This window comes from Fulmarus glacialis, unplaced genomic scaffold (assembly GCF_000690835.1).
Source record: "Fulmarus glacialis isolate BGI_N327 unplaced genomic scaffold, ASM69083v1 Scaffold46295, whole genome shotgun sequence".
In the NCBI taxonomy this organism is placed as follows: domain Eukaryota; kingdom Metazoa; phylum Chordata; class Aves; order Procellariiformes; family Procellariidae; genus Fulmarus; species Fulmarus glacialis.
Genome location: NW_009213235.1, coordinates 1 through 11,343, shown reverse-complemented (window position 1 = coordinate 11,343; position 11,343 = coordinate 1). Strand labels below are relative to the sequence as shown.

Sequence of the window (11,343 nt, the reverse complement as noted above, 5' to 3'; positions counted from 1 at the left end):
ATATATTTATAATTTATATATTAATATATTTATATTTTATATGCATATTTTTATTTAATGCAGCAAAGCAATATTCCCAGTGTGATATCCAAAGGATACCAGCAAGATTCAGAAGAGGCACATCACCACAGTGTAGGAGGAAGATCTTATGCACACATCTTCTGTAGAAAATTTGAGAGTTTGGGATGTTCTGCCTGTCTCAGCCTAAAGTCACGAAATTCTGCTTTCTTAAGAAATACCTATCTGCACAAATTAGTTGGAGAACTTGAAGCCAAAATAGTTTTGAAGCCAGGTACAGTCATGACAACAAGCTTTTCTGTCAATCTCTGTGAATGCTGCTCAAGCAGCACAACCCTGGAATGTAAGTATCTTGACTTTAGTTCATACAGATGCTGATATTGACAAAATACAGCTGGAAATTCAGGCAGGATCCAAAGCAGCTTCCAAAATAATTGATGTAGCAAGCTCAAGGTCTAAGGAAGAGGATGAGACATCTCCATATGAGGACGTTCAAGCTAAACTGAAGAAGATTCTAGGCATTGAAAATGTGTTCAAGGTAAGAGACTTTGAGCATCAGAGAGGGAAATATTTTCCTATAAATGAAGCCAAGGGTTTCCAGTGTGGAAAACTGGCATGGGAAAGCAAGGATTTCGGCTGGGAGGAATGGGTCTAGGTGAGTTCTGGTGCAGATTCTGCAGTGTGTGGGGCCAGGAAGTTGTATTTCCTTGAAAGCCTATGGTGAGTAGCTCGCCTGACACCCAAAGAAATGTTACAGAACAAGCTATAAATTTGTAACCCTTTGAACTGTTTTTGGAGGTCGCAAATAAAACACGGCACCATAAGAAATGGATTCACAGAAAAGACAAGACTGCAGCTACAAACCTCTGGGCAGAGCCCAGTGCAGCCTCCCTCTCCAGTTCATCCTCTTCTTCCACTGCTTCTTCTGCTGATGGTAAAGAGCCTGGAAATGAACACAAGAAAGATGAAATAAGGCAATCTGGGAAGAAGTGTGGCAGCAGCAGCAAGAGCAGCAGCAGGAGCAGAAGTGGCAGGAGAAGCAGCAGCAGCAGTGTCAGCTCTGCTAGCAGTAAAATCTGCAGCAACAGCGAAGAAGACCACTCTGGAGACAGGCACTGCAGTGGGGACAGTGAATATTCCAACCAACAGGTAATTCACCCAGGTTGGACCTTTTTATGTTTCTTGTAGTGAATGTTTTTGTACATCAAGAAATTGTGCCCAGAGAGCACGGACCAAAGAAAGAGAAAACAGACTGTTGAGGGTGGCTGTTTGCTGCAGGATGGACAAGGTAAACGCCTAGCAGAGCTTTTTCCCCTTTTTAACCTCTCTGGTTCTTTGAAGCATTTCAGTTCAGAAGTTTCACATTTCAGATTTCAGTTTAAAATGTTTAAAAAATTTAAATTCCATACTCAATACTGAACTTCTAAATGCATTTCTCAAAAGTTAGTTCTTTGTCTTCTCTTAGATCTTCTTACATACTATCTATTTTCACAGGCAAATCTACCCGTTTACCAGTTTTGGTTCAAGCCAGCAAATGAACAGGTACATTTACTGCTTATACTGTGAGCAGGGCCTACAACTGCTCTCACTAGCTTCGCTGCAATTAGAGCTTAGTTCTCCGAGAATAAAAATATGAGAAATTAATTCTGCAACAACTTCCAATGATAAACAACTTGGTTCAAGGTGATTCTTTGTTTTTGCAGGACCCAGGAAGGGAAGTTCTAAACAACAGCATCAGCTCCTCCTCTTCTTCAGCTAGTGATGAAGGCATCTCTAGAGCCATGCCTCAGGTGAGTGTCTTAATCTACAAGAAATAAAAACATTTACTTTGGATTTCCAGTTATTGTATGTTTATAACAGAATAGGAAAAATATAGTGATTTAGCATATTAGATAATATATAGAAAGAAAATGAATCGTTCCCTGTTTTATAAAGGTGAGCACATTGGATAGCCATTGAATGTTTTTTAATATTCACTTAATACAGGCTACACCTTTTAATGAAACTGGAATGTATTGCTGTATATGTTGAAATTTGTGTTACTCAGTAAATAAATAATTCATTACAAAAATGAGAACACTTTAGAAGTGCTGACCTGCTTGATCAGAAACTGGTTTCAGGTATATTTTTTATTTCATAGCTCTCTGTAAAACTTCAGGGCTTGAGTCTGCCACTCTTTTGTTCATTAGGTCTTCACTGCCAAGTACTTCTGTTCATGTTAGCAGGACCATACAAGGCCTTTCAAAAGACCTTGATTTTGCAGTAATGCTCCAACTTTGAGAGCAATCCAGGTATTTATTCAGGAATGACTGCACGGTACATAGTTAATGGTACCTGGTTCTTCTGTAAGAACTATCGTAAGAACTGATGGAAACTGGAGCAGATTTCATGAAAGGAAAATTTCACACATTTCAGACAATGACCTACATGCCTATAAAGTAGTAAGCCTTACATTGCCGAGTCACCCCCTCTGCACCAGCAGCTCCCAGTTGTTAGTGCAAGTAGCCTGCGGAAAAAAGGCAACCAGATCTACCTTCTCCTGCACCCATATCCGTGTAACTTGAATTAACTGCTCTTGTCCATCTTTTCACCACATTACTACTTCCCTGAACTCTTCCCGGTCTTCCCCAGTGCTCTCACCACATACACCTTCTTCCTCAGCCACAGCCTTGCTCTTTCCCCATTTCCCCCTAAGTCCTCACCAGCTCTGTCTCACCTAATCCTTCTGTGGGTCTCCATCACTCGGACCTGGCAGCACAGGGAGGACCCGCTGCCCCACAGCTCATCCCACCTCCAGCTCTCCCCTGGCCAGGTGGGATCTCCTGCCCCACAGCTCAGGCAGGGCAGTCACAGCTGCTCCTTGTGCAAATACCACACTTTGGACTGCACTGAACAGATCCCTCTGTCAACACAAATTATCACAGCTTTAAACAGGTGGTTAAACGAATTTTATCAAAAAGACTATTAGCTAGGCTACAGGTTGGTAAGAGAGCAGTGCTGAGCTGGGTAATACCGATTCTTTATACAGTAGTGTTCTACTCCATACTTCCTTTTGTTACACTGAATTTACTTTACAAAAAGATTCCCAATGCTCCTGTTTTACTTACATAGATAGCGACAGCTCTTGCTTGAAAGACTGTGGCAAAACTACATATGAACTGAATAGATCAAGTGATGATCTTGATCTACGATGCTTTTCCATACTTCACACAGAAAGACTTTTTGAATTAAACTTTTCCTTTACAAATACTTTTTATCTGTGGTTTTAATACAGTAATTTTAATGCTTTGGTCTCTATTTCCTCTCTACTGACTTAAGCCTAAATTCTTGGGAGACAGCAAGCCACCAATACTGGCTGCAGTCCTTCGTGCCATCCACAGAAACGAGCAGCCGATGGGATTACAGTTTGTACTGTACACTGATACACAGCCGATGAGATCGAGGATACAGATGTTTGTTTCAAGCATCACAGGATCAAGTAGATGGAAACTCTGTGCTGATGCTTCAGTAATAAATTCCCATAAAGTATCAGTAAGTTTAAAATAATGATCAGCTCAAATGTAAATGAAATATAATTATCTTACTATGTTTTATACAAAAATATATATATTCCCCTCTACTAGGGTTCTCTTAAATGGGGTAAAGATTGCCAGGACTACCAGATTGCTACTCAGATTGCAACAGGGCAATTTGCTGCTTATCCAGCTATGCAGATGAAGCTGGAGTGGCCAAAAGTACCTTCAATAGTCCGAGCAACTGCAAGATGGTAAGATTTTACATTAGTTTTTGAAAAATTCACCTGTGTCAATGCAGATAATCACAGATTCAGTTCTGCAATTTCTGAGCTGGAAAAATTCCCCTTAATCAGTATGATATTATAAAATCAGATTACATGTGTCTCTTTTTTTCTGTGTATTCATTCCCTCAAAGCACAGTGCATTTTCATTTGCAGGAAAACCGCTTGAAACAAAGGGGAAGATGGGATTCACCTAATCTATTGCAGACTTTTAATTTAAAGTGCCTGAATTAGGAAATTGGTCTCCTGATGCTTCCTAATTGATGGAGGCTCAGAACAGAAGCCTAACATTGGTTGTCCGAAGGAGTCTGTCTCTTACTGACTGTACAGGGAGAGTAATTTCCTAACGTAGGCACCTTACCTCTGGCTTCTGAAGGTGATACAAATACTTTCCATAAGGCTTATTGCACACTAAATAGCAAACGTTGTGTGACGCTTAAGTGTAAGAAAACTGTAACTGCTGGATTCAGTTCACATATGTGTCTATCCTTATACATATAGTATCTACTGTATTCATTCATTCATTGTATTCATACATGCATTTGCCCACAGTAAGATATAAATCCATAACAAAGCCTAATCTTTTTTCATAGTGCTACCAAAATACAGACACATACAACAACTCAGTTATCTAAATATGCATGCAACACAAGCTTTCACATTAAAAGCATACAGGTGATTTGGTTAACAAATGTCTACTGAAGAGGATAATTTTTTATATTAGATATTGAATTACCTGAAGTGCTGTTATCTGCCCTTATTAGAGGGGATGTAACCATCCAATTGACTATCCTGGACCAAAGCCACAGAATTCAGATTTTTTCTGCTCTGAGACTATGCCTTTTTTTAAAGGAGTATTTTCTGTATTTCTCTATTTGAGTCCCAAGCCTGTAAGGGAAGCTAATCATAGAGATCCCTCTGTCAACTCATTGACAATGTTAGTGGGCGAAAGATTCTTGCTAAAAGTTACCACTGCAGGACTGACACATTAATACGAGGTCATCTATTTTTTAGCATGTTAGTATTTTAGTTTTTCTGTAATCGGTGCCTGTTTTTAACTCTGAATGTGTTTAAAACAAGTTGGCTATACTTTTCTTCACATATCACTCTGCCATCCAGTCTTTTGAAGACTGTTTCACCCATTAAAATCTGCCTGCCCCTCCTCCCATACACAATACCATGTATTACCAAACCCTGATACAAAATGTGTCTAACACAGACTGCATATTGCTTTATGGGGGTATTTTAGTCTGAACAAATAATAACCAATTTTTTCAAAGACAGATCGTTTTAATCACTTGCTTCCTTTTCCAGGTTCTACTCATTTCTTCCAGGAGCCGCATATGTGCTTGGGTATTCCCAAAGGCAACAGTGTGGTCCCTCTCACCAGGCAACCTTGGTTATGGCTCTGACATCTCCAAGAACCTGCGATGTGGTCCTCAAGCTACCTGAGGTAACTGTTTCCACTGTCTTTTATCCTGGGGCATTCAGTACTTACGAAATCGAAGGTTAATAGCTTTTTTAACCCACTGATTTTTTTTTTTTTTTAAATTTATTAAACTATAAAGAAGGTCCCATCACAAGGACATTATATTCACACAGTTGGTTCCGTTATGAAAATATCTTGCAACACATTTCTCTTTCTCATGTAGCATGCAAACACATGAAATAAGAAACAGGTTACAAAACGACCATCACGATTGATAGCACATTAACAATAACTTATTAAAAAGACCACTCCTTCCCAAATCTTCAGGAAGATGATAGGTTTTCCTGTGTCTTGGAACAGATAATAAAACCAGGCTGTAGAGAAGCATGACAGCCAAATAGCAGCCCTCAAGATATAGGCAAGGAGAGGGTGTGTATCTCAGGTAAGAAAACTGTTCGGACTGTGAGCAACTGTGATGTACAACTCCCCCAAAAGATGCAAACTGGTGAATATCAAACTTCATTTATAGCACTGCTATTCTATAGGTTGCAGACATGTCAAACCGTAGAGCTCTTTCATGCTGTAGGCTGAGGACTTGATTTCTTTTTAGCTCTGACCTAAATCTGGATTCTAATTTAGATTTCAATCAGTACAGTCCTCTTTGAACGTTACAGGAAAATGCTCTCTCATCTCTACACTGTATTTTGCATTTACATTCACGTTTGTTTTCTGACTGATTTTCAGCTCACAATTTATGACAGAGCCATCAGGCTTCCCCTGCCATTCCCTTCAAGTCCAGGTACACCGATTTCAACACTACCATCCCCTGACTGGAATGTCTTCTCCCAAGCAACACTTTCAATCATTGAAAACCTTAAAGGTCAGCAGTTAACTATCTGCACAAACATTGATTGACTTTGCAGATTTTGTAAATGTGATTTATACTTTTGACATAACTTGAAATTATTTTACATTCACTTAAAAAATCAGTTGGACTTCAGATAGAAATAAACCCATCTGTATGAAAACCTGTGAGGCTGCAAAGATGTAAAGAAAAGGAAACTTATATCAGTAAGATTAAATATTCAGTTCCATGGCAAATAGTGATTCCAAATGCATTCATTCCCAAGTGCATCCATTTCAGCTTCACTGCAGAGATTGCCATGAAGAAAAAAACATTACGAAATTTATGAGAGGGACATTTAAGCGACCTCAGATTTGGGGTGCTCTGCTTGATTAGTGCTGTTATGTCGAAGCTAAAACAGCTTCAAAAGTATACCCATTAATTTCACCTCCCGCACTTGATTTTGAAGGGATTATTGTTTAATTAATGCTGTATTAAAAGCTAATCACATTATACTTCCTTAGGGCAAATTTTAAATGGAAAAGCTTTATGTCATCCTGGGATAAGGAGTCACATTTTGCTTCAAATCAGTGGGCTAATATCATACCTATGCATATTTCTTTGGTAAACACCAAAACTAGTCCGTATTAATTAAAATTGCTGTAAAATAATTTCTAACCAGAGCTGGTAGGATTTCCAACAATATCATTACAGTGAAAAAGGGAGAAGTTTACTCTAGTGTGGCTTTTTTCCCTCCCCATCTTCTAACTATTTCTAATGCCGGTTATGACTCCATAAAGGTAGCAGCATTTTAGTGAATTTCCTCTAGTGTTAACAATATGTGAATTGTTAACAGCATTTCAGAAATTCTTTTGACTACAACAAAGTTACAAAAGCCAAAAGGCCACAAACAGTTGCACCAGTACCAGCTGTGAGCTGAATTTATTTCACACAACGATTGAGTCATCAGTAGGTTGCGCTGCTGTCTGGGGACTGGCAAAGTTTTGCTTTCATATTACTATAAATCCAATATTTCATCTGAAGGAATAATTTTGCTTTTAGGTGGAAATAGGTAAAACCAGAAAATGGTCTTTTTTTTTTTTAAATTACAAATCTAAAATAGAATAACTGTCTTATATAACGCATAAAAGGCTTGCTTTTGACTGATATTTTTTTTTTTTTTTTAGCTCCTTGTTCACTTTTCCAAAATACGATCACAACCTTCAATGGAGTTGAATTTAACTATTCAATGCCTGCAAATTGCTACCATGTCTTGGTGCAAGATTGTAGTCCAGAACTGAAATTCCTGGTGATGATGAAAAGACTTGAAAAGTCTGCTGACCTTACAGCAATGAATGTCAGACTTGCCAGCCAGTAAGTAATTGCAAACTTAATGACAAATAGATGTCAAGCTGAATATGCTGCAAATGTGCATATCCAGATTGATAGGGCAGATCGGTGCTAGCATAAGACTCATGCAAAAATTAATTATGTCAATGGAAATATTTCTAGGAGTGTCACTGGGATTTGGGACTTTGTCTTTCAAAAGTGCTTCTGACATATATCTGAGGTTCACAGTAACCTAAAGTCTCTGCTGCCCAAAATTCTTCATTAATTTGTTAGCATTTAACCATCTCATTTCAGTTCTTAGTAATTAGGTAGACACATAAACTATAAATCCAAAAGGGACTATTGTAACCATTTAGTCTGGCCTCCTACACTAAGCTAATAATTAGAACTAATTAGCACCCGCAATCATCTCAGCAGAGATGTTGAGAAATGGACATAGCTAAAAAGGGAATTACTTATCGCAGATTAGAGGCACTCTCTTAGGTCATCCCTTAGTCGGTGCATAATGTTCTAATCTATTTGAAATTAACTTAAGACACACTTTGTTTCACCTTGGAGCAATCACCTCTGCCATTGTAGGTTCTTCTTTAAAAGTATAGTCTGATACTCTAAGCTGTATGGGATTATGCATACCAAAATCATTGTAGGGAGTATTCTTCAAAGCGCATAAATAGGCTTTGATCTGTAAGGTTTCATTACAAGTAATTATTTATTTCTGAAAATTGTGTGCCTAACTGTGGCATGATGTTAGAGAAACAGAGAGAAACTAATATTCCCTGCACCTGTTTTGTGAAAGAACAGAAAGATGCTTGTTTTATAGACTATATCTTTTGTGATAAAGACATTCCTCGTCACTGTATCATTCCCAATCGTTTCATACAACTGTATGGATGTGCTTTTGATGTGCTTGAGCTTCATATTTCTTCATTAGAGCAAACACTGCTCTGAAGAAAATACTACAATACACGACTATTCAGGCTGTAAGAGAACCACCGTAGGGAATCCAATCTTCCTTTGAAATGTAAAGCACCTTCAATTTATGCGAATGTAATAGCAATTATATTGTTCTGCAGCAAGGGTTCCTGTAGCCTGGTGTCTTCCTGCCTGAACCGGGGCCACAAGCAGACACTCAGAGATGAGTAAAGCCAGGGAAAAGTGTATTGTGAGCACTCCTCCAGGCACGCTTTCCTGGGCTCTCTCAATCTTCCTCCCAAAGGGTATGAGGTGATTCATGCTAGAGTGATATGAGCATCCTGCAATGTTTGTTCTACCAGGACTAGAAATTGTGAGCTGAGTAGGGAGAAAGAGAAGCATTTGTTTATACTGATTTCCTTTACTTACAGTGAGGTTGACATGTATGTTTCCAATGGACTCATCCAGTTGAAGATTAATGGTGTTCAAGCCCCAACAGATGTTCCATACACATCTAATTCTGGTAATAGACTAATCTTTATATTTCGTTTAATCTTTTCCGATCTTTTGAAGAAGGAGAGGACGTGATCCTGCAAACACCTCTCAAGACAAAGATCGCCCTAATTTGAGAAACAATTAGGTGATTTTAATATACCTTCATGCTAGCTTTCATAAGGGGTAGCAAGAAAGATGAGCAAAGAAAGAGATGCTGATCCTGTGTACCTTTGCACAAACCAAATAATGCAGGGCTGTGGCACCTTGTGCTGATCACAGAGACCCACAGAACAAGCATCTAGATGTCCCCTGGCCATGGCCACCCTTGTCACAGGGCTTCAGCTTGTTCCAGGGCAGGGAGCAGTATGGTCTTTCTCATTTCCCCCGTCTCTTTCAAGATACATTAGAGCCTGCATTAAGTACCCAGGAATTTAACAAGTGGTTCAGGTTGGACCCTAAAACAGTAACTTCTTTTTAAAAGAAATCCCTTTTTGCTTTTTTGTTGCAGATGCAAGCATACTGATCAGCAGCGAAAAGGAAGGCCTGTCACTAAAAGCCCCAGATTATGGCATAGATAAACTATATTATGATGGGCATAGACTTGAGGTATTTTAAAAATTATTTTCAGTGGTTTTATTTTTAGAAGAAAAACATTTAAGTGCATCTTTTCTTTATTTCCACAAAGATTCAGGTTGCTTTCTGGATGGCTGGAAAAACATGTGGTATTTGTGGAAAATATGATGCTGAGAAGGAAAGAGAATATCAAATGCCCAGTGGATATTTAGCTAAAGATGCAGTGAGTTTTGCTCAGTCCTGGATCATCTCAGAAGACCCCTGTGCTGGAGGTACTAAGATTCTAACATATATTAATGTCATTGCCTTTGCCTAATTAATTAGTCACATGAATAGATGATTTATATTAATTGTAGCACAATCATCTTTTTTTTCACTATTTTTGTGATTCACTAAAAAAAAAAATCTGGTTTTCCTGAGTTTGGTAGTTCACTGCAAGTTCTGGTTTTGTTGCATTTTTATATCAACTTCGTATGCACTAGGTAGTTACCTGAAGTTTGTGTGTTCCAGATAAAATTATAAACTTAAAACTCCCTAAGATGATAAGTTAGTATGAAAAGTAGGCAGTTTGATTGTTGACAGAGGACATTTTATGTCGTCCTTAATAGTTTCATTCTTTATTTCCATTCTGTTATTTCTAAGCTTTTAGTTTCCCAGAAAAAAATTTAAAATCTGGCCCTGGTTATCAAACTAGAGGGCATTTGAGATGGGAAATACCTGTTTTAATTTCCTCAGGCTGAAGATGAACTTAATCTGAAACCTTCAGCCCGGGACTGATTGTTCTTACCATCCAGGTCCTGTATAAAAACAACATGAACATATTGATAACATTAGGGTGCACCCCATTTTCTGTGGAACCCAGCCCTCTGGGCACGTGGTGGCATTTTTGGAATACATTCTTAGATCAAGTTCTCCTGGGGGGACTGGTCCAGGAAAGCCTGGATCACAGAGGCCTAAGGACAAGCCATGGCAAGGCAGGTGTGATGCTAGGCACAGTGCAGAAGTGGATATTCGGATGTCTAGGAGCCACTACTGCCCCAAAATGAAGTGCTGTCATAGTTTGGGTAAAGTTGAGTGTCAGTTGACCAAGGTTTTCACATGTATCTTTTCGGATTTGGACACCTGTGTCCTATTTAGATCCTATTTGGCAAGCCTCTGTCCGTGGGACTGTGCCCCACATGCCTGATTTTCTCACAGCCTAAGCCACTGACAGAAAATCGACTCACTTCAATCAGATTAGTTTCACATAGCTTGTGTCACTTGGTTTATCCATTGGTCTTAGTTGTTGCTAATTCTACAAATTAAGTCCGAAAAGTTATTTATATAAATCCTGTAGGTGCTTTAAGATAATTCATGTTTTATAGCTTGCAAGCTGCAGCGCAAATTTGTCAAAATTGAGAAGCCAGTTGCATTTGAGAAGGCGGCGGCAAAATGCTTCTCCGTGGAGCCCGTTCTACACTGCGTAGAAGGCTGTTCAGCAACCAGGACTGTTCCCGTCTCCGTGGGCTTCCACTGTGTACCAGCCGGTGAGTCTGCAGAACGGGTACTTGTGCACAACACAACCGGTATGTCCGACTGTGATTCTGTGGAAAACCACGAGGTTGACTGAACTAACACGTGAGTACCTCACTGTATAAAAAACCCCCTCACACGACCTCTTTTTTCTCATTTACAGACTCCACTCTCAACCTGGAAGGACAGATTAGGCGAGACCAGAAATCCGAGGACGTCGTGAGCACGGTTTCTGCTCATACGGCGTGTTCCTGTCAACAACAGTCATGCCCAGCGTGACGCCCCGATCCACAGGATCCACTCGTTTCTCGGTGTCAGTGTCAGCCCTGACGGCCTGAGACCCTGCGCACGCGGCGGGTTTGGACAGTGAGGATAAGGCCCTGTCCCCTTCAGGAGATGGTTCTTCTCTAGTTA

The 11,343-nt window shown here is 39.5% G+C and overlaps 1 protein-coding gene across 1 annotated transcript; it reads left to right on the top strand.

Moving 5' to 3' along the window:
- Positions 1-63: 63 nt before the first annotated feature.
- LOC104077044 (vitellogenin-2-like) lies at positions 64-11,208 on the top strand (the record flags this gene model as incomplete). Its single annotated transcript, XM_009578124.1, has 16 exons — positions 64-292; positions 381-556; positions 817-1,007; positions 1,044-1,167; positions 1,513-1,560; positions 1,722-1,808; positions 3,337-3,549; positions 3,642-3,784; positions 5,129-5,267; positions 5,988-6,123; positions 7,275-7,461; positions 8,781-8,872; positions 9,353-9,450; positions 9,530-9,689; positions 10,782-10,943; positions 11,093-11,208. Coding segments are annotated over 16 exons (2,301 nt in total), but the record flags the coding sequence as incomplete, so codon positions are not given.
- Between the last annotated feature and the right edge of the window lie 135 nt (positions 11,209-11,343).